This window comes from Streptopelia decaocto, assembly GCF_964273445.1.
Source record: "Streptopelia decaocto genome assembly, chromosome: 2".
Classification (NCBI taxonomy): Eukaryota; Metazoa; Chordata; class Aves; order Columbiformes; family Columbidae; genus Streptopelia; species Streptopelia decaocto.
Window position 1 is genome coordinate 116,185,671 of NC_138655.1, and position 27,525 is coordinate 116,213,195.

At 36.0% G+C, this 27,525-nt stretch overlaps 1 protein-coding gene across 8 annotated transcripts in view; it reads left to right on the top strand.

The window, feature by feature from the left end:
- ULK4 (unc-51 like kinase 4) overlaps positions 1–27,525 on the top strand; it is a 240,153-nt gene that overhangs the window by 44,102 nt on the left and 168,526 nt on the right. For all 8 annotated transcript variants that reach the window (XM_082044443.1, XM_082044446.1, XM_082044445.1 and 5 more), the window contains exons 18-21: positions 3,505–3,612; positions 6,553–6,636; positions 17,644–17,805; positions 24,518–24,700. In XM_082044443.1, coding sequence (XP_081900569.1) covers positions 3,505–3,612; positions 6,553–6,636; positions 17,644–17,805; positions 24,518–24,700 — 537 coding nt within the window. The remainder of the gene's footprint in view (positions 1–3,504; positions 3,613–6,552; positions 6,637–17,643; positions 17,806–24,517; positions 24,701–27,525) is intronic.

Sequence of the window (27,525 nt, forward strand, 5' to 3'; positions counted from 1 at the left end):
TTAACAATTGGAATATCAGGAGAACAACTTCCTCTTCTTATCACTATAACTTATCACTTATAACTAGTTTTGCTAGACCTAAAATCTTGGAAGTGAGAAAGAGTACTTTCTGTTTACCAATATCAAATATTGTTCTTTGATTTCGTTTTCATTAATTTCAAATCTTAAATTCTAATTTTAATTAACAATAAAAAAATAGAAGGTGAATAATCTATCCAGTATATTTAATGTTAATGACAGTTTTGAAATACTTATATTGAGTAGTAAGGCAGACAAACAGAACTTAGTACAAGTGAGTACATGAATAGTTTACTAAATGCAAAGTTTTAATTCATTATTTTATTTAATAAGACATCAGATTCTGAGAATTTCAGGACTGCATCCATAAATTATTTAGATAGTGTGTCATCAAAATTTACCAATTTATTAACCTTGCTTTGGGAAAATACATATCACAGGTGTAAAACAAGATTAGTGTTGATATTAAGTCAGGGCTTTCTGCTGGTTGAGATACATCATTAAACCTAATAATTTTGAACAGCTTGCCTTGATTCTCTATAGCAGATGTGCAATCTGATTTGTATTTTCTTCATCAAGTCCTGCCTACAAACAAACAAGTAATTGTAACTTAGGTATCATGATGATTTAGTGTCCCTAACCAGTCTGCTGGAACTATTGCCTGCAGCTCACGTTATCACACGGCTCATGAATTTCGTGTGGTCTAAATACTATTTCATGGTGTGTTCATCCTCCATCTAAAGAGGCAAAGTTGAGAAGTGTTAACTAAATATGGATAATGTCTCTTAATAGCATAGTGCTGAGGTACTTTCAGTGGTATTGATTCCACAGTGGAAGTAGTTCTCAAAATAGCTGTTTAATCACAGAAACAACAGTAATTCTTCATAGCTATAGAAAACAAATCTAATAAAGGAGAAAATACTTCCGCTATGTATGCATCATTTTGGGCAGAATTGCACTTGAACCAACTTTACTACTACTTTCTCAAGATGATAGATTAGAAGCTTTAAAACCTACTGATACATTTATTTCTTACATATGGAAATGAAGCTCTCTCTGGAATGGCAGGCTGTTTAAGGTTCCTGAATAGCATTTGAAGAAACATTCTGAAAGCAGTTGAAGAAAACTGTTGATGAACATACCATTGCATTAAAAAAAGGGGAAAATGTCAAAGTTTGTTTCATAGATATTTTTGTTTTGATTTGAAGACTACATTTACCGTTTTATGTGATTTATCTGTACAAAGGTTGAAGTTATGAAGCTGTTAAGGTTGGAAGGTGAAGGAGAAACAAGGAAAAGTTGAGGATAAAAAGCCTCTGGTGCTCTGAGGAAGAAAAAATGCTGTATTGCCAAATATATCTGCAAACTATTAAAACAAAAAAAACCCACAAAACCCAGAAGAGTACATTTTATAACTTTTAAGACTGGAAATGGTTGTTTCCTGGAATGATTGTTAAACTCTAGAAACTCCTGATTTATTTTTTTTTCTAAACTACCTGTTACATCTTTCAGTTCCCTTAATGCTTTTTGTGAATGTCTGTGATGGGATCTTCACGATCTTCACAGATTATTTCTTGCAAAGTCTGCTAAAATGGGACTAATTTTCACAGATTATTTAATCTGAGCTTTTGAGGCCTTTATGTCAATATTTTACCTCTTTCTGTGGAGATACAAAAGACAGTAAGGTTGGAGACTGCAAAATATTATGACTTGCAAAAACATAATTGCATTTCATATTAGCAAAGGATTTAGGAGACAAGAATATTTGTTTACTGAGCAAGTGATTTTATGCATCTATGAATTTGTCATTGTAAAATATTTAAACCTTGTAATGAAAACCATTCAGAATCCAGCAACATAGTCTATGAGTAGTTTTCTGATAAAGATCTCTAGAAGATAGTCTTGCAATAGATCTGAAGTGACTTATAAGATGCTGATAAACATTGAGGCAGTTTCTCATATCAAGATAATATCAGGATATTCTGAACTGCAACTCAGAGATTATAATGAATTTATCTTCTGGTTTTTCAAGATTATGTGCATTTATACTAGTCCTCTCCCATAAAACAACAGTGTTTTTGTCTCGTGCCTAGCACACCTCTCAGTTGAAATACTTTCTGTGTTACACTGGTTTGCTATGTTTGTTCTTTGTGGATAAAAACTTATGTTTTAGTAGTATATATGTATTCCATCAAGAATTTAATAATATATTACTTTTTTTTAATTGGGGTATACACATTATGACAAATTTGCCATTTGCTTTGCAGGGATCAGCAGCCAATATATGTGTTTTGGCATTTATATTCATTACTTTGTACAGAATGGGATTTATGTTAAAAAAACCTCAGAGTAACACTTTCTTTTTAGCTGCTTCTTGCTTACTGATTAGATGGGACTGTGTTTTGCTGGACCGTTTGAGGTAGTGGAAAGAGAGGGCATGTTTTGAAAGTACAGAGCCAGGCCTATTTTTTGGCCAAACGCTAGGGTGTTTTATAGGTGTTCGTGGGTTTTACTTGTTTTGGTTTTTAATTATTTTTTCCTGTGCTACCCAAGGTAAAGACTGTGTGTCTTTGTAATTCTGAAAAACTTTTGTGTTATATTTATATTCTTCAGTTACTGTGCACATCTCTTCAAAGGCATATCGCACTAAATCCCTTTCAGAGGGATTGTTTTGCTCTCCCCTTTGTGAGTAAGCACTTAAGTGTCTTTGGTCCACAGTTCTCTAAAATAAGAAACTAAAATTCCTTGGGAAATTTATTGTGAATTGTTCATATGGATGACTCTAGAGCAAACTCCTAACCTTATAGACTTCTCTTAGTCTCTTCTGCATTCCTATTGTCCATTCATCTACATCTGTTTCCTCAACTTCAAGCTTCTCATTTCCCAAGCTTTTCCTTCTCCTACGTTTGTACCACACAAGCTACACTACTTCTTTGGTTATGTCCAGAAAATGTGTGTATCTCTATTGTTGGCTTCTGAGCCGCATCAGTCTTTTGTCTGGCTGGCAGCTACAGCACCCGAAAAAACTTTGGAAGCAAAATTTGCTGCTGTAGGTACAATGCAGGTATATGAATGTGACTGTATTTTGTCATCCATCCTTTTCTTCGACTTCAGAAAAATGAGCAATGTGACACTTTAGTCAGTGATAGCATGTGTTCCTATTCTGCGCCTCATATTCCACCAGGCTATTGTCCACCTCCACAACTTCATCTCTGTCACATAATCTCCCATGCTTGAAGTGTCTTGGTTTAGAACATGGAAGAGTTAGAGAACACATAATGGCAAAGAAATCACAGATTAACCACTCCAATTTAAACAGGTTTTGTCTTTCCATGCTTACTGAATCCTTTGCAAATGGCTCTTCAGCATTAGTGAAGAGTATATCAGTAAGATGGCATTCCAGATGAAGCTTGTTAACTTTAACAGTACCTTTTGTTTGAGAAAAGTTTAAACATGTTGTCCTATGATTTTTTTTTTTTATTTTAGGCAATGATGCTTTTAACTGAACTCATCAGAGAGAACTTCAGAAACAGCAAATTGAAACAATGCCTTCTGCCACCACTTGGTGAGCTTCTTTACCTCATAGCCAGCAAGGTAAGACTGTCCAGTGATCCTTACAAATTTAACAAATGTGAAAAAAATTTGCTTTGGAAATATAGACAAAGAAAGCAAATTATTTTGTCATTGGGATCCTCAACAGTTTCTTGTCCCTGTGTGTTCTGTGGTACTTTTTCTACTAACTTTTTTTCTTAAGGAAAACCCCTTTATAAAACTTTTCATTTTTCTGTTATGTACCTACTCACGCTCAGAATACTGTAGTGTTGTAGGCCTTTTGTTGCTCATTAAACTGCAGAACAGTAGTACTGAATGACCTTGCCAAGATCACATACCAAGTGAGTGGTAGTATGAGATGAAATGAGAAAGTCTATTCCTGATTTATATTTTTAAACAGCAAAACTTTATGCCTTGACTAATTTAAGAAAAAAAAAAATCATAACTGCATCTAATTAGTTAAGAACTGCACACAAAATATTTTTGTTCTTCTTTTTGTCCTTGTTCCATTTTGCTGTTCAGCCTACTTCATTGTTTTATCAAGCTGCTAAATATTTATCATTTAAATGGTAAGTTTTTGGGGGCATGGCTGATTTTATTTATTTGTTTATTCTGTGTGGGTTTTTTCTAAGTGTTTCCAGGTACAAACACAATATTAATATTAAATAAAGATAAAGGTTATTTTTTTTTCTATGAACATTTGGTAAATACTTAAAATCAAGTTCAGCTATCTAGGTGCAGCATGATTCATTAGGTTAAATACAGGATCACTCTTTTTGCTTCTGTGGTGTAGAAAATACTGGGAAAAAAGTCCAGATAATCATAATGGTCCTCTTCAGTCCTAAACTCTGACATTATGTACATACTTGCATATGAGATCTGCTAAGTAAGATCTTACTCTCCATCTCTGCATTTTTATTCCAAACAGAAGCCAAGAGCAATTAAAAAGTAGCATGAGCAGACCCCAGGGAGGATGTACTTTTACTCTTGAGTGAATTGCCTGGAGGGAAAACTTTCAAGTTCTATGTAACATTTCTATTCGTTTTGTGCTGTTTGTGTTATGAGGGTGCAGAAACTAAAGTTTAATCAAAATCAACATGAGCTGTGAGCAAAAAGCAGAAAGATTCCTCACTGTTTGGTGATATATTTAAATTTATTAAATATCAGATTGTGTAGGTGTGTTTAGGTAATTAAGAATGCTGCTGAGTTTCATACACCTTTTGCCTTTTTAAAATTCAAATTAGAGACTAAACCTTGCTGAAAGCCGTTAATCAGCTTAAAGAATTGAAGAACTATTAATATTTCAGGACTGCACCATTTCTTAAGGCTTTTTATTTTATTTTATAGTATGTATGGTTACAGAAAAACTTGGCGGAATTTCTGGTTAAATTAGATGAATGAAATGAGAAACAGACCCGTGCCAGTTCCAGCGTAAGCTGTCATTTTAACTGTCTTGGGTCTTAGTCTTGTCCTGCCTTTTCCAGGTGGAGAAGATTCTACTTTTGACTGTTAGAAAGTAACCTACCATCCTTCATTGGAGCTAGGACTGTGTTTTCTTGAACTTATACACTAAACCTTGGAAGGCAAACTGTGATTAGATGTCAACATGTTGTTACTCAGATAAAATGAAGGAGGTGGAATGTAGTAGATCTGATGTCTCTGTCAGATGTCAAACCACTCATTATTATTGTCTGTAAATGACTTCCAAGGAAATTTGGTCTATACCTCTTAAAGCAAAGTTAGCAGACATACTACTTTTAAAAAATGGGAGATTTAACACATTTTCGCTATTGATATATGTTGCAAATAAAGTTTCGATTTATTTTGAATAAAGAAGGACAATTAATTTTACTAGGCAATTCAGTAATAGTCTTCCCTGCTAATGTGCTGTGCTGTAATTAAATGCCTGACATTATCACATCAAATATGTTGAATTAGTGTAGGTCACTCAGAAATCAGGAAATTCAGAAAGTGTCATTTGTTTCTGCATTGTTAACCCCCACCTTGCCCATCTTATGCTTTTTATTATAAACAGTTGATTAGAATGCTAAAAATAATTTGCTAATATAATCAGTAGGGTTCAAGAAATGCATAATTTCTGAAGAAAGGTTGCTTGTCATCCTTTGTCTGTTTATTAAGACAAGCAATACATTGACTTCATGGCCAATCATCTTCACACCCAATGCCTGTTACTTCTCACTTTCTTTCCCAAAAGAGGCTATTTTTTTTTTTTTTCAGTTGCTTATACCTCTGTGTTACTAGCCTAGATATGGATGGTTTTTTAGTTAAATGTTAATGATATCCAAATGTCCTCTTTTAAACTTGAAGTTTTACTGTAGGCAACTGCAGGGCGGGAGGGAAGGGGAGTTAATTAACTTCTAATGGAAGAATCAAGCCCCTGATTCAACTGGCAGTGAGTTAGCCTCTCTAACAGGTTGATTTCAAGGAAATATACATCAAGTGTTGATATGTAGTGAAGGCTATACCATACAGTAATTTCTATTAAACATTTTCTATCTCCTTGTATGACTTTGAATATTTTTTTTCCAAAGCAATTTTGTTAGTTGCCAGACAAAAGTAATTTTGTTTCATGTAATGAAATCACATTTAAAGAGAAATGTTACTACTCCTAATAATCAGTTGTTTATTTCTGAAGTAATCAAACTGATTGAGAGGAATGCAGGGATATTTTTTGTGTGTGTGAATTAGAAGCAATCAATGAAACTAAGAAATAGTACGGCAAGTTCTGGTATGGATTTTGGAGACTATTTGAATAAGCTAATATAATACAAGTTTCTGTGCTGCACATGAAATAACATTAAATAGTAATACTACCCTAGAATTTAATATATTTTCTAGCATATGTTAATTTCAAATGTGTATAATGTGAACCTTATTAAGAATCTGTTACCCATTTTTTATGTGACTGAGATTATTGTGATTTTTTTGATTTAATAATTTGTGCCGTTGGCTTCATTTCAGGAGCGAAAAAGGGAACACCCCAGAGAATGCTGGGTTGTTCCCTCAGCTGCTTACACTGTGCTAATGAGGTGTCTTCGGGAAGGGGTAAGGCTCTTTCATTGTCCTCAACAGAATTTCTCCACTGTGATAACCCTTTAGACGTTGTGTGAGGATTGTAGCCTGCAGCACTGCAGTACCTTGTCAACCAAGTATTGCTCTTGAATTTAAATAATTATGATAAGACCACGACCTAAGAAGCACATTAATGCAAAAATGCAGTGCTTTTCTCTTTACGTTCAACGTTTATGTATTGCTGCTTGTTTGTCGAAAATGGGATAGTGAATATAAATTGCTGTTAATAATTGTGGAATTTATTAATGCTGTGCCTTTCTTTTGAGAAATGTTCTGACAGTTTGTACTGTCATTTTGCAATTTGATTTTCGTAAATCTTTGAGCAAGATTTGCTTTCTGTTTTGAAGTGGATGACATACAGTTTTTGAAAACTACATTGTTATCCTGCTGGGTTGTTAGCATTCTTTTGAGGCCAAAAAGAAGTAATTAGTTTTATTCTCATACGTCTGCTGTGCTATATTCTACATTTTTCTCGGTGATGACTTAGCTGTGTTAGAAGAAGAGAAGAAAACCATGCATATAGTTCCAATTTGTAGAATGAGAAAGAATTGAGTAGAGGGTTTACATTTACTGTTTGTATGAGACCACTTGACTTTATTTTTGCCCAAGGCAAAGCTCAAGGCAGAAAACATGTCGGAGGTTGCTGGAGGCGGGGAAAGCAGGAGAAATACCTTTTTCTCTTCTTTTTTTTGAGGTCTTTATTGCCTACAGATTGTGGTAAATAGAGGAAGAGTTTAGCTGCATTTTAACATCTTCAAACCATCGGGTGATCAAGAACACACAAATGTATTTGTACTGTGGACTATTTCTGGCTCGTAATTATAGTAAGATGTCAGTCTAAGGCACATTAGTGAGAAGCTATTTAATTTATAAGTTTAGTAATGGAAGTCTTGCAATTTCTGAATATTTGGTGTAGGGAAACTAAATAGCGACATCCATGAGACACTAATTTGTTCTTATAGAATCACTTATCAGTTCTGAAACATGTCAAATTTTTATTAATAATTTATGTTGATATATTTTTCTTGAAAAAATAACACAAAAAAGACATACTCTTCCCATGCAACAGTTTGAATTAAATTTAATTAAGTGTGGATTTAAAGATGTATCTATACTAACTAAGCACAGAGGTGCATTTTTATAGTTTGTTTGTGAATATGCTCAAGGTTTGTAATGCAGTTTTAAGTATTTGTGCTTGTTTGTGTGAGTACAGTGCAAATATACTAATACAAATTGCTCTGTGTCAGTTATAGCAGCCTCAACTTTCCAGAACATCACCATTTGAAGAATCAAAAATATTTATAAATATGTAAAGTATATCACAACATATGGAAATAGGAAACTTACTTATTAACTTTTACAATTTCTTTTACTAGTTTTTCCTCCACTCTTATAGCAATCTTCTTCTTATCCTACACCACTTTATGCAGCCACCCATCTTTCTTGGAAAATGATGTCACAGCATCTAAAACTAGATGGTTAAAAATATATTATTATTAGACAACTGTTTGCAAAAGATTTTTTTTAAAGAAAGAATAATCAGACATAAAACAAATTTTTGTGCTAGATGTTTTATAAGCAGGGTTGAAGGAGGAATGAACAAAGATGGAAAAACAGGACAAGAAACATTTTAAAGCATTAAATTCAATTTATGGTGTCACTTTTGCGTATTTGTTTCAAAACTTTTAAGAGTAGGACTACTGAAGTAGATGCATCCAAGATGATAGTATATCAGTCTCTTCAGTCTTTCATATTATTTATTGAAAAAGTAGGTCTCACAATCTTTAGCAGCAGAAGTTACACCAAAAAAAAACTTAATGAATTTTAATGAAAACATCTGTGCAGTGTCATCAAACTGACTTAAAAAATAACCACGTCTTATAGTTTTTGTGGGTTTTTTTGTAATGTGTGTGTGTTTTTGTTTTTGTTTGTTTGTTTGTTGTTTGTTGTGGTTTTGGTGTTTTTTGGTTTTGTTTTTTTTTTACTTTTTTTTTTAATATGTTTGAAGCTGTAAAACCATAGAATACTTCAGGATGGAATGGATCTCTGACGGTCATCTAATTCAACCTCCTGCTCAAAGCAGGTCTAAATATGTCAGATTGCTCAGACATGTCTATTTGACTCTTGAAAGTCTCTAAGAATGGCAATCCCACCACCTCTCTGGGCAATGCCTGGACCACCCTCAGAAGATTCAAGTTTTTCCTTGTATATGTTTGGAGTTTCCCATGTTACAACTTGTGGATGTTGCCTCTTGTCCTATGGCCGTGCACCTCTGAGAACATTTATCTCCAGCTTCTCTTTATCCTTTGATGGGTTATTTGTAGACACCAATGAGATCCTCCCTGCACCTTCTTTTCTCAAGACTGAACAGCTTTCTCAGCCTTTCCTTGTATGTTTTATGCCCCAGCCCTCTGACCAGCCTGATTCCTTTCTACAATGGGGATGAGACCGACGGTGTGGACAAGATGGGGGGCAGTGGGTGTTGTATGCCTTGAATTTGGGAAGGCCTTTGACACATTCTCCTATACACCCCTTTATCAACAAATTGGTGAGATACAGACTGATTAAATGGAAGAAAAGGTGGGCAGGAAAATTCACTCAGATGGTGAGTGGTGCAAAGTCCAGCTGGCAGCCAATAACTAGCAGTGTGCCTCAGAGATCAATACTGTTTAACATCTTCAGTAATGACCAGAGTGACCAGCTGGAGTGTATTCTCTGGTTGGATAATACCAAATTGGTGGGAGGAGCAGAATCAATATGCTGGATGTCAGGGCTGCTAGTCAGAAGGACTAGGACAGACTGGAGAAATGGGCTAATGGGAACCTCATGGAGTTCAACAAAAGTGAGAGTAAGAGCTTGCTGCTGGGATGGAATAGCCACCTGTGGCAGTACATCTTCCTAGAAAGCAGCTCTGCAGAAAGGGACTTGGGGTACCAGTTAAAAGTTGAACATGAATGAGCAGTGTGCCTTATCAGCAAAGAAGGGCTGTGGCAACATGAGCTGTATTAGCAAGAGAGCAGCCAGGAGGTTAAGGGAAGTGATTCTTCCCCTCTGTTCAGCACTAATGAGACCACATCTGGAGTACTGTGTTCAGTTTTGGGCTCCCCGCTACAAGAAAGATCTTGCCATTCAAAAGTGAGTGCAGCAGAGTGCTACCAGGATGATAACTGGAAGAAAAATCCCTAATGTTCACAATTACTTCTTCATTCATTGCCAGATATATGTTAAAGGGCATGTTTAGTGTTTTCTAGCTATGTTCATATAGTCTTTTTCAAAGAGAATAAAGCACAAACTATGGTCACAAGTAATGAAAATTAACATAAAGTGCCTTCCCTCTTTTTGTTTGTAAGCAGATGCAAATCATAAGAAAAAACTGGTGTGGACCTTTGGAAGTTTTGTGGTCCAGCCTTCTGTCAAAGCAATTCCAGTTTCTAGTTGCATTCTAGGTTGTTCAGGGCTTTAGCTACTTAAGCTTTAAGTGACTCCAGAATGGTTATTCTATAAACTCTGTGCCCATTTCAATGTGAGACTGCTATTGCTGTGAAGAATATTTTCCTTATTTCTAATTGGGATTTCCCTTTCTAGAACTTGTGTCAATTTCCTCCTGAACTTTCATTGGTACTTCCAGAAGAGTCTTGCGCCATCTTCTCTACAATGATCTCTCAGGTGTTGGAAAACACCCATTATATCCTTAGCTCTCTTTGAGCTGGACAAACTTAGCTCTGTTAGCCTGTCCTCAACTATCATGTGTTTCTGGCCCTCAGTCATCTTGGTGGCCCTCCTCTGGACTAACCACCATATGTCAAAGTCCACTTTACAGTGGGATACTGAACTGAGGCACAGTAGGCCAGATAGGCTTACGTTTCAGAGTATAAGTGAAAAAACACCTTCCTCAGCCATCTGGCCGCACTGGTATGTATGCAGCCCAGGATGCAGTTATCCTCTGTTGCCACAAGGGAACACTGCTGATTTGTGTTCAACCTGTTCTGTTGAATCTCCAGATCCTCTGTGAAACTGCTTCATGGGAGTTACTTCTTCCTGGGTGTAAGACTTTGCATTTGACTTTTATGACTTTCAGGAGGTTTCTGTCTGCCCATTTCTCTGGCTTAAAATCCCTGTAAATGTTGGCCTAACCTTCCATTGATTCAACCAGTTGCTCCAAGCTTGAGTCATCTCACGCTCTGAGTAACAGTATTGGCCCCAATATTGACTCTTGGTAGCCCCAGCTTTTTACTGCTGATCACAACCCTTGGAGTCTGGTGGTCCAACCAGCTTTCTATGTACCTTATAGTCCACCTAAGTCCAGGTCTTTGCTGTTTGGTTAGGTATAGGAAACCATCTTGAGAGCCTTATTAAATCTGAAGGAAATTAAACTTACTCTGTTAGTCCACTGAGCCAGTCATCTTGTAATTGAAGCTTGTCGTGCTGGTCAGATGGGTTTTGTTCTTGATAAATCTGTTCTATTACCAGTCTTCTTGCCCTTCACGTACCTGCAAATAGCTTCCAGGAAAATTTGCTCTGTAATTTTTCCAGGGACAGAGTTAGGGCTTCCTTTTCTTGCCCTTTGGAAGGTGGGCATGCCCTTTGTCACCTGCCTCCAGTCAACAGGAGCGTCTCCTGATCATCACAAGCTTTTGAAGTTGTGTGCTCCCTCACAACTATGCCAACTGACTTCCTCAACACATTTGGTTGCATCCTTTCTGGTTCAACGGATTTATGCATGTCCAGTTTGCTTAGTTGTCCTCTACCTTCATCTTCCTGTCCTGTAGATCTACTTCACTACCACAGGTTTTGCTATTTGGCACATGGGCATGGGAGGCCTGGGAGCATTAGAGATTGAGGCAGAGGAGACACTGACCGGCTGAGCCCTTCCTATGTCCTTTGGCCCCACCTCATTCAGCAGTGATAGCAGTTTCCTTAGTCTTATTTTTGTTACTGATGTACCAATAGAAAACGTTCTCATTGCTTTTCAAACCTCTCCAGTCTTCAAATTAGTGCTCTTTTCTGCTGACTTCATACACTGGCTCTAATATTTGTGGGTTTTTTGTTGGTTTTGTTTTTGGTTTGGTTTGGATTTTGGGGTGTGGGTTTTGTTTGTTTGTTTGTTTGTTGTGTTTTTGTTGGTTTTGTTTGTTTGTTCTGTTGAGTTTTTATGAGTCCCCTTTGCATTGCACAGACACAGAGCCACTTTGTCCAGGCAGTGAGTGGCTCACAATGTTTAGTGCCTGATATGGGGATAGGGGAGGTAGAGGAGCATGTGAATGACATTTTGTCCCCCCCTCCTGCTGCGAATCAGGATGTAATAGAAGTAGTTAAAATTAACAGACTAGAATTTTTGCATGTCTGACTAAAAACTAAAATGAGGTTTCGTGTAAATTTTATTGCTTTCATTAGTAAAGCATTGGATATGCAAATCCTGAAAATATTGACTGAATTTGCCTTCACTGTGCTTAATGTTCTTTGACTGCAGCTTAAGATCTTGGCTGCTGTATTTCTTTATTTTACATTGGTGGCCTCTGATCTGCTCTTTATTCAATAAATTGCCCTGATCTAGCAATTTATTACATATAAGTAAGCTTTGCATTCTTACATTAGTAATTAAGAAATCATAATTAAATTTAATGAAATCATAAATTTGTTTTATTTGTTCTAAGCTTATTTAATTAGATTTTATGTCAGTATGTTGTCTGGAGTGAGTATTTGTATATGGTCTCACTATTTATAAAAATGGCAAACTAACCTTTTGTAATAAATTCTGAAATGCCACAGTGTCTTGAGTATATACATTATAAATATTTACTAGTAGTTTTTATTGCCAGTTAAGAAGTTTTATTTGATGTATCTAATAAGGATTCAAGAAAACAGAACTAATTTATGTCCTTCAGTACTATAGTTTATATAGCTTTCAGTTTTGTGTGGTAAATTCACTGTTCTTCAGTTTCATTATGAACTACTCTGAAGTGTATTCGGGTCTCTGGAGTATTAGAAGATTCATAATTATCATAGCAGAATTACTCTCTGAACTAGAACAGTAGAGCAGGAAGGAGTTTGAAAAGTGTGTACGTCCCTTTTACTTGCCTATAAAGGAACAAAACATTCAGAAAATGCAGGAAGCATCATTTCCATGTACCTTCTGTTCCTGAAAATCTAACAGTGACAAAAAGTGTATATATAGGTGTAAGGAGTTTTAGGATGGTGGAGTAGAAGACTGAGGGATCACAAGTTCAGATTTCAGTGCTGCTACTTTGAGCTAGAAGCTGATTTTCAACTCAAAGAACAGGCATGTTCAATGATGTGTCAAAATGAGGGTACTGGTACACTCGTAAATAAGTAAATGATAGGCCCAATTTGGCGTGTTTAGTCTTGGTATAATGTTGCAGTCTGTCAGAACCCATGTAGTAAATATTCCAATATTTATTTACTAATTTTCTCCAACAGCTGTTTCCAGCGGTGACACAGAATGCCTGTTCTAGGCATCCATATTTGTGACTAAGTTCAACTTCTAACTATTTGTATGCAGTACCTAAGGTAGCAGGTTTGTACAGCTGAAGTGCTTAATTCTTGCAATTTCTGTGTTATGCAGTCATGAAAGATACTTTCTGTTTCAGAAAGGATATTCTTATTTAATATTAAGTACCTAGTGCTAATGTGGCTACCCTTTTCTTTTAATCCATTTTATTTAGTTTATTCAAAACTGCTTTGTTAAAGTTACGCTTGTGTACTTCACTCCAAATGTATCATCATGTCTCTTATTTGAATCTCCTAATTTGCTCTGGGTTTTTTTTTTTGTTTGCTTTTCATTATTACATTTAAAGTTCAACCTAATCTTAACTAAGTGAAATCTCAGCTTTAGTTCCTGCTTTACATTTGCTCTCTTCACATTTGTGATCTAGTCAGTCTTCTCACCTTTCTGCTTCCACTGTTTTTTCCCCTGCGCTTGCCCCTCCTTTTCTTCAGATCCTCCTTTTAAGCATTTTTTATAGTTGTTTTAGAACTGATAATCTTTCCCCTATTCAAACTACTTTTTGATGTCTTTTATATTTTTTTCTTGTCTAATCTGGTCTGGACTATGTTGTTTTGATGAGCTTCTTCACTGAAACTAGGCAGTGGAGTCAGAAATGGTGTGTAAGCCTCCTTTTAAATCTTCCTCTGTGAAAGCAGAGAGGAACCATTGAAAAAGGAGGAGCTTGGTATCTGTCCATTTCTGCTTATATACAGCATGTAAATATAAGGTACAGAATTATATACCATTTTAGTAATAACTTCACAGAACCTAGAAAAAATTATGTATAGGCAATAGACTTGCATAGATAAATTAATACATACAGCTATAGCTAATTAGCTGTATCGGGCTTTTAGAATGTGCGTAATCCTCTCATTTTAAAGCATGGCACCTGGAGAATGTATTTGAATCAGAAATAGTGAATGAGGCTACAAAGGATAATTTTATGTCTCTTGGATGTGCAAGGTACTGTGTAAGCAAGAATTTTAATAAATTAAAGCTTGTCAGTAAGCTATATAGTACACATTGCCCTCTTTCATATGCAGTTCTTTCTTTATGAGGGACCAACATATAAGTCTGAGGGTTTTGGCTCTGAACTGATGAGGAATTTTAATAAAAAAGATAACTTTAAAAAATAATTGCCAATATATAAGACAGTATGGTTTATAATGTATATTCTTAGCCATAGCAGTTCCTTTACAGTGAATTTGGAGGAGAAATGAGAACTTAAGATGAGAAGAGAATAAAAATCTTAACTATTTCCTCAGAAATTATGCAACAGCCTATAGTATAAAAGTGATAGTCTGGATCATATATATTCTTATATTTCTTCTTTAGATGTGAGATTTTTAGTTTACTGACATAATTGTCTATATTATAAAGGTAGTGGTCTGAATTGTATACATTCTCTTGAATTTCTTCTTTAGACAGCAGTTCTCTAGTTTACTGACAGAATTAACTTTTTCCACAAAAGGTATTTAAAATTTTTATTTCTACATGTTCCTTCTTATCCCTGAAGGCTTTATATTGCAAATTGTTGCCAAATTAAGATATAATTCTTGCAGTCATGAATGCATGAGGTGATACTGCTTTACTTCATTAAGTTATCTTTGTAGTTTCTTTTTATTCTGTCTTTTTAGATTAAAGGAAGAAGTTTATGGAAGTTGATTTAGAATAATTATGGAATATGCTGTTACTTCCTGAATCTTTCAGTTTTTCTAATGTTTCTTTATCAGTATTATGCTCAACATACACTGAAGTGTATGTATCCATACACAGTATAATTGAAAAATATCATAAAATATTTTGTTTTAACCCTTAGATGAAATTATACTAATTTTATGTAATATTGTTGGTTGATGTAGTGACTGTATCTTCAGCACCTCTAAAACTTTTAGTGCACTGTTAAGTTTTTAACAATCAATAAAAATATCCGGTAGATTCAGTTATTTTTAAAAATGAAAGTAGATTCTTTGGTGACTTTTATTTGCTTTTTTTTTTTTTTTATGATTGGAATAGGAAGACTGGATTAAGAGAAGTTCTCTTTCAGCAGTTTACATCTATTTACCTTTTTGGTACTTTCTTTCTCACTCAGGGCTCATTTTCACTAAGCATCCATCACTTTAACTGGAAACAGATACGTCTGCAGGCGTTCAATGTGACTGAAAATTAGGAGCTTTATCTTTAAGTGCATGTTATAAAACTAGTTGAAATCTAAATCCTGTCAAAGTAGAGTATGTGCTTCTTTTTGATACAGTTCTATTCATAGATTTAGATTTGAAGCAGTTCATGATATCATAGAATCACAACCATCACAACATGACAACCCCTCAGTTCACACCCTGTGTCTGAGGGCGTTGTCCAGTCTCTTCTTGAACACTGTCAGGTTTGGGGCTGTGACACCTCCCTGGGGAGCCTGTTCCAGTGCTCCACCACCCTCTGGGGGAAGAACCTTTTCCTAATGTCCAACCTAAACCTCCCCTGGCACATCTTCCTGCCATTCCCTCAGGTTCTGGACCAAGGTTAACTCTTGTGTGAGACTGCCCTACTCATTACCTTGAAGATCTCCTTCTGTTCACTAACATAGCTTGTCCTGGTAACATGACAGGGCAGCTCCTCTAGTTAAGAGGCCAAATATTAGTTTAGGTCAGGCTTCCCTTCCAGAGAGCTAATTAAACAGAAAATGGTATAAACCTTGTTGCTTAGACAGTGCTCAGGAATAGATGCCAGAGGAGCTGAGGTGGACAGCCTCAGGTGACAGCAAATGGAATTACTTTGACAGCCTCATTCAGAGCACTGTGATGATACACAACCTTTCTCTAGCCAAAGCAGCTGGTCTATCTGGCTCGGGACATATCTCATTGGTGGCTGAAAGGAAGACCACAGAAATCAGCAGAGTTTTCTAATTTAGATGGGTATTGGCTTTGGTATTTCTTTTAAGTATTTTGAGTAGAGCTGCAGTTCTTTGGGAGAACAGGAAAGACTGGCATGAAAATGATTCATATAGTTTTTCATTTTTAGCATCGTTATACTAGAGTTTCCAAATATTTCTACATCAGTGTCTATATTGTAGAATACCTAAGTCACTAAAAGGAAGAGTGGATATTGGATATATTTATAATGAAGTATAAGTTCCCCCCTTCTGAAAGGCTTTTATATGGCTTTCTGAAAGGTTTCATTATGATCACTTACGGTTGTTAGTGGTTCCAATTGGGAAGATAGATGTCAGAAATCCAAAGGTTAGTAGGATAATGTGGAGATTAGTTTAAGAAATAAATCTATTAGATGTTATGATGAATTATTTGTGAAGCAAGGCTATCAGGTAGACTTGGCAAATTAAATTGGTTGTCATTCTTATATTAAAATTCACTCTTGCTGAACTCAAGAATGCCATTTGGGACATTGTTGAAAGACTGCACTTATTCACAGTTAGAGATTGATATAAGGTGAGGCAATGCACAGCCAAAGTACCACCAGCAATAGTTTTTCCAGTTCTGTAAGATAAAGACTCTGCTTTTAAGTGGAAGCAAAGTAAAAGAAAAATATACTAAAGAAAGGAGGTAAAAGGGAGAAGAGAGTGAGAAAGCAGAGGCTGTACTCTTAAGTGATCATTATTAAGTTAAGCTTCCATTGGAATCAGTAATAGTTTTCTTGAGAAAGAAATGCTGCCATGGGATGTTTATGATGTGCTGATGGCTTCTGATTATTCTGACATGATGGGGTTTTATTCTGTGGAGACGTTGTAGTATGAATAGTATTATGTAGATGACAAAGCTACGTGTGCAGTGACTTTCCACAAATGATTTTGCAGATAAAATTATTTGATTAGTATTAAAAATATGAAGGATTCAGAATCCCTTACAGAAATTAGGAACTGATATAGTAAATGGGACCCAATAGGTTATCTTAAACATTGTTCTGGATTCTTTGTTTCAGAAGAGGAAGAAAACAGTGTTATGGAATAACTTGACTTGCAAGAAGTCTTTTTCTGTATCCCAGAGGGTTATTGGTTCTTCCGAATAAAGAGAATTTAATATAATTAATTTTATTTTTCGTAATATAACTGTATATTTCATAATCTTGCTATTCAGAGCCTGTAGCAGTGATGAGTTTTGGTGCACAGACATTCATGCATAAAGCACTCATCATGAAACACCTCTAACATAACACAACCTTTTCATTTTTTAGTGACTACGTTTAATTTGAGGTGATCATTTGGAGCTGAAAGATTTTGTATTAAATTATACCTGTATTAAATTGTCTGCAGTAGAAGGGAAGGTGCAGGGAAATAGGATCTGTAAGCATAACTTTGTCATGAGGTGAGGTTTCCTATGAAATGACTTTTGCAAGTATCAAATGAGAAACCACACTAAGACAGTATACATGGAATAAAACATGGACAGAGCAGTAATTTAAGAAGAAATCAGAAACATTAGAAATATTTGCATATGAGTTTTTCTTTCCTCTCCTTCCTGTAGGAAGACCGAGTAGTGAACCATTTGGCGGCAAAGATAATTGAAAACGTTTGCACTACTCTCTCTTGCCATGCACAAGGATTTATTACAGGAGAAGTTGGACCTATATTGTGGTACCTTTTCACACATTCTACAGTAGATTCTTTGAAGATAACTGCCGTTTCGGTAAGGAATTTCCTTTTGTGATACAGAAGTGTTTTGCGGTTTATTTTGAAAAGCATTCTGAATTGAAATGGAAAGGTTTTGAGTATGTTTTTTTTATGTATGTGTATTTATATTTCAGATCACATAAACAGAGATTTAGAGATTTTCTGAAATTGAAAAGTGCATGTATTACAGTCCAGTGCTTATGAAAAGTCCTTGAGCTTCATCATTTTCTTATATATTTTCTTATGCTCGTGATCATGACTTATGTTTGAAAAGTTTAATCTTTCAAAGAATCAATTAAATTCTTGCAAAACTGCAATTTATTTTTTGTATGATGTTTTACGTGAGAAGTGTTTATTCTTTTTATCGCAGACTTACTTGGAAGACATATTGAAATCATCATGTTACTTTCTATAACATTGTAAGGGCTAGTCTTTGCCTTGAATTTGTAAGTTAATATAGGACAAGTTGATCAGCTAATAAGAAAAACAGAGCTATGACTCACAAGCAAAAAGGTTTGTGAGAGAAAATACTTAGCAGTGCTGTGAGTTTAAACAAATCTCTTGTTGACAGAACAAAAGCCTTACCTCCCAATACAGGTAATATTTAGAAGGGAGCAATAAGTTGACTTATTTTAAATGAAATGTGATAACTGGATGCTTATATTCTGAGTAGAGCTCAGGCTCATGAATGAGTTTCCTGTTGGCTTCCCAGATGGAAAATGGTGATGTTGCTGCTGCAACAGTGTGTGCTTTGACATATCTAGAATTGAGGTAATAAAAGAGAGAGAATTATAAATATATCTGAAGTGTAGCTGAAGAGATAAATGGTAGAATAAATTTATAATTTTAAAAAATACATGCGTTTATTAAATATTTACCTCAGTGTATATTTGTGGTAGAGTCTTGCCTGGGAAATAAACTGCCCAAATACTGGGAAATGTGTTGCTCTTTTCGAACAGTAAACTTATTTAGTAAGACACATGTTACAGAAACCTCTGTACTATGGCACCTGAAATTCTTTGTAAAATTTAGTCTTAGAAGTAGAGGATTTTCAGTCTCTAAAAATGTAAAATATATGTGTAAACTTTATACAGAGCATTTGTAGCTTAAGCCTGCTTGTGAGTCTGGCTGGTAGGCTGCATTTTCAGAAAGGCTCTTTTTGAGACTTTACACATTTGATCTGTGAATTTTATGCTCACAAAGTGACTATATATATGGTAAAAGACTGGAAATTAGAGTTATGATCTCCTTCACTTATTAAGTATTTAAACAAGTCTGTTCAATCCTCCCTCCTACCATTATTTTTGCCATAAGGGATATTTTGTGTCTTGTGCTTTCAGTTCTTGTCAGTCATTAGATTGGACAGTTGTTATTTGTTTTCTACTAGATCACAGATCCTTATTTTTATCTCCTTCAACTTGTCCTGGCGTTTTCCTCCTGTTTCCCTGCTATCCACTCAGAGAACTTAGCTTCAGTGTTTACTATTGTCTTGACTTCTGTGCCAGGCTTCCAGAGCTGCTCCGCTTGCAGGGACCAGTTGGACAGTTACACCTGTTTTGCGTGCCTCAGTGAGCAGCGTATCCCAGAGCAACAGTCTGTCTGAGCTACATTCAGACATGGAGCAAAGAAAGATCACCATAGAAGATGTCAGTGGTTTTGTTTTTTTTTTTTTCACCCTCTTGAAAAGTTAGTTTCTTCTTGGACAATATAGTATGCTTCAGGTAGGCAAGAGCTTTATTTCTGCTCAGTAAGATATAGAAGTTACACTTCTCATTCTCAAGAATACATTTGTCATCAGTGCAGACCCACTACAGTGGGCTCAGAGGTCAGTACCCTCAGTGTCATATGGTTTGCACCCTTTGCCCTTAGATGACGTTTTTAGTGACTAGGAGAGGATGGATGTTTGTCCCTCTCTGTCCTCAGCTACTTTTGAGATCTCAGATAATTTGATCCTCCCAAAGCTGTAAGGCTGATGTGAACCACTGAGAAATCTTTTCTTTGTCATAGTATTTATGCTATGGGTAACTGCCCTCTCTTTAGCACTACTGGAGTTGCCTTTTTTTCCATAGCATCTGATAAGAAAAGTTTCACACATCTGGAAGGTAGGAAAAAATGTTAAAGAGGAAGCTAAAACCTGAAGAGCTTTTTGTAGCCTGGTTTACTCCCTCCCATTTTTTTTTTCTTTTGTGTCCATTGACAGCTACCGCTACTTACTAGCAATGAGGCTTTTTAATTGCTCAGTTCAGCTGAACAGTGCTGGCATTTGTGTGGTTTCTTCCAAGAGAGGAGATTGAAAGTATGGTAGATTTTGAGTTCGTCAATTCCTTCACCTCTTGTCACTACAGTTGTGATAGAGCAACCTGATCTCTATGGGCTTCTTGCTTAACCAGGTATGAGAAATGGAGTGCCATGCATAGTAAGTTCAAACTGAATCATGTGGCGCTTCTAGGCTGGCACTCATAAGACTTGCAATCATACTGTTTTAGCCAAGCTCTTACCTCCTGACTTTTTTTTCTTCCCTTTATAATGCAAATTCAAGACTTAGTTGTCAAAGTTTATCAGTCCTCAAGAGCTATTCTAGAAGCCTTCTCATAGATCACATGTGTTAGGACAAAGCAGTGTGTTTTAGGAGATCATGATACCTGCAATTACCAGGATTTCCTAGAGAAACTCAGCTGATTTGTGGGACATTCTTTCAATGGCAGTTGTCAATCTAAATAAGAAAGATGCCTTTTTATCATTCTGTTAACTTTTCTCTGTCAAAGTTCCTTAGCAGTACACTCTTTAGTGTCAAAACCAGCATTTTAAAGAGATGACCAGGTTGTGTGCCTCTGCTGAGGCAAAAATTTCAACATCTTGTGCAAATCTGTGGTATAAATTTACATATGGACAACATAAGCAAAAAAAACCCCAAACTGTTCACAACATTTTTTTGTCCTATGGAGGAGGTAGGCTCACTGGAGATCATACCTTTCCCTGGGGTCATTACTGAGGTTGTAGTCATGCTCAAGGGAGGCTTGCTCCAGACTAACATACTGGAGAGCTTTGAGTGAAAGCAGCAGTGAGGGAGCCTGTGAGAGTAACTTCTGCAAGAGGACTCTTCTACATCCTTGGGCTAACTCCTTTGTTTCTTGTCTTTCCGGTTTTCATGGAAATTATTTCTATCCATATAGTCCATTCCATCTCCGTCTCCCAGACAAATCGTTTTACACAGGTGTGCTTGGCTCTCAATGTGTTCCTGTATTTTCCCTTCCGCTGTTTTTGGGATTGTGTCCTTTATTGAAAGTCTGAGGTTTAATAATTTTATACTGCATATGAAGTGAAATGGACAAGGAAGCTTCTAAAGTAGTATATACTAAAGTGGTACTCTAATCCTTTGTTGCTTTGTAGGGGAACAATAAAGTAACAAGAGGGTGAACTTATTTCTTGGATTTATTACTCAATACTCAATTTATTACTCAAAAGAAAAATCATTGTTATTTATTAATACTACTGGGTTATTCAGGTATATAATCTTAACTTTAGAAAAAAATAACCAGTCAATATTGAAATCTGGCACAGGTAGGTCTTTAACCCAATGAAGTTCATAGAGATTTCAGTAACATACTAATTTTAAAAATAAAATACTAATGTATTCTCCAGCTATATTGTACTGTGCAATTTCTGCGTTTGTTAAATTGTTGTGGTAGATATGTTGGCATTTTTATTCTGCATGGCCACGTAAAATTGAGATGGTCAGTGTCCTATTGTGTTTTATTATGCAGTCATACCTGCCTTGTTTTAATGTATCCTGAAGAATTTATTCTTGACTGACATCCATATTCATATGTAAAAATAAGTTTATGTTAAGAAATACATGTGTCGTATCTTTTACCTAAATCTAGCAGGCTGTCTGCAAAGTAGTAACGCACTGTGGAACTTTTCTTATGATTATTTCAATCAATAATAAAAATATATCAAGAAGATTCTCTGTCTTCCATCTCTGGAGTCAAGAAATGATACTTTACCTTGTCCTGCCTGTCAGAGGTGGCAAACGGGGACTGTGTCTCAGTATTTTTGCTCACTTTGGAATCCAACATGCCTCAGGTAAATATCACAGATTTTGCCTGTAGGAAAGCTATGTCTTTTTATCATTTTGCTAGACTCGGAGAAGAAATTGTTCTATAAGATGTCAAAGTGACATTCTGACAAGCTCAGCAGCAAGGAGAATATTTTTTTTTCCAGTATACTGGAAGTTTTTAATAAAAAAAAAATAATTTAAAATTTATCTTTAAGAGATGGCTTTTTCTGCTGGAGGAGGAATAATAACAGAACGTAAGCCACTTAAGTGCGAAGGAGTTTGGAAAAGCTCAACACCATCTTTTGGGGGTTTGTTTTTGTTTTGTAATGTCTTAAATAATTGGTGCTGAATAGTTTCATTCAGAGGCTTGGGTATTGCAGTTTCATTAATGTATTCATTCTCAAACCTGAGAGAATCATGGAGTATGTCCTGAAAGGGTGAAAGTTGTCCAGCCACCATATGGCATATAAGACCAGAAGGCAATGGATAGGGCATAGATGATGAAGCTGGAATGGACCGATAAGGATCACAGTCCCAGGGCTGCAGCTGCTGGGAGAAAAGGTGCTGGTTAAGGCTGCGCAGAGAGCAAGGACACAGAAGCCCATTCCAGGAGAGGCTCTGCCAATGCTCTACTCTCTCTGTGAACATTGCCTGTTCCAAGATGGCTGCTGAGAGCCTGTGGTGTGAGCTCTACTTGTTCCTCCTCTCGACACTTGTTTCCAGTTCCTGCTCCCACCACCTTTTGATCTATCTCCATCTGTTCTCTCCAGATACCGGAGGTACTGAAGTGATTTAGGATGCTTTGTCTTCTGTCCCCCATGAAACTCTGTCTTCTTTTCTGCTGATGTGTTGGTTACACTCGTATAGCAGAGTGCTCTATGACTTACAAGCTAATGGTACTTTAAAGCTTTTACTCTTGACTCTTGCAAGCTGGAGCTTTCCTGTTGTTTCCAAAGCTACAATATAATCCTAGAAGACAGCCATGCCTTTCCTACCGGGTTTGTCTGGAGGTCTTGTGCTGGCCTCTGGCTATGGTCACCCTTGTTTGACAAGGTCTGTAGCAGAGAGCTAAGACATTGCCAAGCCTGCATACACCACGTTAGCAAACCCAGTTAGCTCCATGTTGCTGTGACACGGTCTGTCTCTAGGTTGCAGCAGTGCACTGGTGATGTGACCCTCGAGGATGTGTTTAGTGAAGGCGCAGACCTCCTGCACTCTTATTTTGAGAACTCAGAGTAGAGGTGAAGGGCTGCATGGTATCCTTAGGGAAATGGAGCATGCTGCCCTGAGAAACTGAGGTGGAGTGTCTGTGTTTTAAAACGGGGAGGAAGAAAAAGGAGAAGAAAAAGGCTGCAATCTATATAGTTCCTAGACCAGAAATGACAAGGAAGAAAAGGAACAGAATAGATGAACGGCATCAATGTCTATTTAAAAATAATAATTTCTTGATTTATTGTCTTTTATGCCTCCCCCACCCCTTTCGTTTCTAAGGGCACTGGTGAACTGGGCAGTTTCTGAGGTTCCTATATGGAAAGCCATTATCTGATGAGAGTATTCTGTGGCTGTAATGGGTGTAATTGATTGTAGATTCTCTTAAATGAGACCTCACTATTGAATGCGCACCAAGTAACTAGCAATTTCTAAATATAGCTGGTCTGAAGAAAGAAATGGTAATATTGCCTACTTTTCACAGAAGAAAGTCGCCTTCCAAGTTTTGCCCTAAAACTAATTCAGATGTGCATGTGAATCCAATAATTGACATAACCTGTTTTCCTATCCTAACACTACATTCAAGCCAAAGAAAATGAAATTTTAAATGTCTAAAGAATCTTATTTTCTTTATCTGGAGAGAACAAAAGTGATTACAGTATCTTGAAGGCTGCATTTCCAGAGGTATCAAAAGAAAAAGCTATGTTGACTGGGAGATAAAGCCACCCTGGAGATCATTTGGTAATGCTTATTATGAAATAGCTAAGTTAGTATACGCTGAACAGATTTGTGCTCGCTTCACTAGAGTACAGTCAGTATCTGCATCTTTTGTTAGAATTGTTTTAATCACTGATATTTGTAAATCAACCATTTGAATAATAATTTACATCTTTACCATACTAAGCAATGCTCCTTAACAAGTATCTAGATCTAAAGTTATAGTATCTAGATCTGAAGATACACTTCAGTTAGTGAAATACTACATATCAGATTATGGTCCATGAGCAGAGCAAGAGCAAAAAGATGCCCACCTTTATGGGTGACTAGAATTTCTGTGGTGTGCGCCATCTCTGTATTTTCTGCTGCCTGTGCTCCTTCCTAGTATGGTGTTATCTGATGCTACCTACATTCTGTGCTGATAGAAGACTCAAGCATGGACTATGCCATCCCATCATTACTATTCTCTAGAGGGAAAGAGTGATGTAACTCTGTTTGATGTTGATGTGGGTTTACCAAATATTTAAGTTTCAGCTGCCTGGAGCATACAGCAATAACTTTAGATGAATTCCAAGTCTCTAAATATAAGTAGCCTTTTCCCCTAATATTTGTCTGTATTTGTCTGTATGAATTATCTGTGTTCCTAAACTGTTGGAAAAGTCACCACCTATTTTTATTCTCCATTATTTTTCTTGAGATAATAATCCCATTAAATAACAATTGTTTTTTTTCACTTTTGTAGGCTTTATGCAGAATTACTCGTTACTCACCCAATGCTTTCCAGAGTGTCATTGAAAAAGTGGGTTTAACAGCTGTACTAAATTCCTTGGCAAGTGGAATATGCAAAATTCAGCAGTACATACTCACCATGTTTTCAGCAATGTTGTCATGTGGGATTCATCTGCAGAGGCTGATTCAAGAAAAGGTTTGAGTTCAGATTAATATTCACTGGCATGGAATTTTACTAATGGAAAGTTAAAGTTGGCTCTGGTAATGTTTTTTTGTTTTCAAAATGCTCAACTCAGTGACACTTATGTATCTGAATAGCAGGAAATGAGGAATGTGTTTACTTTATGTTTTTATTTGCTTAAAATCTAAATAGCGAGGTGTATAGCTTTTCTTCCTCTCTCACAGATCTCCAGGAGGTATTACTAATGGGTATATAAATTGCTACTGCAGCTAGAATTCAAGCAATTCAGAAAACTCTAGTCTGACCATAACTGTTAATGACCCTAAGGAAAAACAATAAGGAATGCATGAGGACAACTATTTGACACAGCTCTCTTAGGCTTTTAAAAGAGAAAATAATGAGTGTCCTGACTGAATCTAAAGCTGTACTTTATGCTTTCATTAAAGGACGTTAGGCCAATTTGTAAGTGAAATGTCTCACAGGAATTACCATTTTGATAACTTGGGGTTTTCTTTTTAGTGTCACCAAATAAAACTACCGGTTCTGATTTATGTCTAATATAATTTTTGGAAGAGATGATTAAAAACTTTGTATTTTGATCACCAAATTATTCCATGTTTAGAGAAATAGTGTTTATTTTCTTGGCAGTAAGTCTACACAATTCGTAAACAAAAGTAATCCCCCTCTGCTTAGAAAGGATAAAAATCACAAAGAAAATAGGAACTCTAGCTTATGTTTTAATGAGATACTCCGTTGTAATGTATGCGGCAACCTGGAAGTCATCTTGATTATAACAATCTATTAAGCTTTAGTTGAGAGAGATTAATTTGGCTTCTATACACATTGTTTTAATCTACTGTTTTCCACCCATCTCTTCTTGCAGCTTGAAATCATACATTCTCTTCTTAAAAGTAATTTCTGTGCTTTGTCAGAAGTGCCAATGCGTTTTTGTAAATGCGCTGGCTGGCTGTAACCTCTCCACAAATTCCACTACAACAGCACTAACATGTGGCAAATTGTCCCATAATGTTACAGTTTCTAAGAGTGTGCATTACTGTGAACTGGTGGTATAGTCAGAGAAGTACGTTAAAAAAATACTAACTTGAAAATTCAGCGAAAGAATGTGATGTGTAACAAGCATATGGCTACAGCATGACGTTTTCTGTGAAGAATTTCTTGTTTATATAGCACTTACATTGCTAAAAGGATTCCCTTTCCGATACTGCAGTTCTTATGAACTGTTTTAATCAAATTTTTCATATTATAAAAATAATCAACTCTGAAATTCTCCAACTAGTTATAGGAACAAAGGAAGTATTTTGCTGACATGCAGTACAGAAATAGCTGAAACTTTGTGGGTTTAAAGTTGCTGGTTAGTCATTAATGAATTGTCATAGGTGTTTTGTGAGCAAATGTTGCAGTTTTGCAGATTAGAAAATTGAAATATAGAGAAATATAGATATCCTTTTAATAGCATATGTCACACTAATGGTAGAAGTGGGAATAGTGCCTAAAGCTGTAACTGAAGAAACATTGTGTTTTAAAAACTGGTAAAGAGGGTCTAGTTCTACCGCGTGTGCCCTCACTTGGTAACTGTATCTGCCTTACAGTTCAGATAAATCTGTATCTCATAGAATGTCTGTTTTGCTCAAATTAGATTGTAAGATTTTGGAAACAGAAATTAGATTTACGTTTTTCTTGAATAGGATCTAAACATATAATCCTGCTCCTGAACTGAACTGCCAGGTGCTATCACATTACATGGAGTAATAATATTTTATTGCTGAAAACTGTATTTAATAATCTGTGCACTTGTCAATATTCCATGAACATCACATACAAGTCCACCTTAATGAGAGAAGGGAAAAGAAAAGTGGATTGTATTGGCCTGGAAATTATTTTGCCTTCTGTAGAATTCTTCTATACTGTAGCTTCAGAGGCAGAAGGACCTCAGTGTTATATAGAAGGTAGTGACACAGTTGTGACTATCTTTTTAATACAGCTGTAAACCAACATATTAAAAGATACTTAAAGTAATAAATTCAAAATGGAGATTATTTAGCTTTGTGTATTTTATTTGGAAACTCCCTTAGCATGTAAGACTTAAGGCTGCCCTTGTTTTCTACTCCTTTCAAGAACAGCAATAAAACAAGTTACAAAATAAAAGCCAGAAGGCAAAGGAGAAATGCAATTCTCTGTTCATCTATGCTAGTATAAATCTTCTGAGAACTACAATAGCTAAAGGTACTGGGTTTTGTCCCTCTCTGATACAGGGCCTTTCTATTTCAGCTTTTTGTCTTAGAAACAAAAAAAAACCTGAAATGATGTTTTTAAAATTAAGTGTGGAAAAAGAACTCTAAATCTTTGACACACTATAGCAGTGGATTAAAAAAAAATGCTAATTACTTTCAACTTGGTGTCAAGATTCACCTTTGAATGAGTGAAAACAAGTCATGTAACTTTCTGAATGGAGTTAGTTTTTTCCCAGAGGTCCGATAATGGGGTTGGGCTTTTTCAAATTTGTTTGTTTGTCTCAAGTACTAATAAGTAAAATTATTCATATAGTTAAAGCAATACATTGTCACAACTGTGTTGTTTCCTTGCTTCCCTGCACCATTGGCCATAGTCTCTTTTTATCTGTCATATCCAGCAATGGCACTGAAAAAAAATATTATAAATGTTGCCCTAATTTTTCAGTTGTTTTTTGCAATTCTTTGACTTTTACCTGAATGTGGATGAGTAGCTACCTCTGATATTGATGGTTCTGTCAATATCAATATGACCTAAGAGAAAGATATGTCTTTAACAAAATCTTTGTAACTCAACTTATAATATTATGG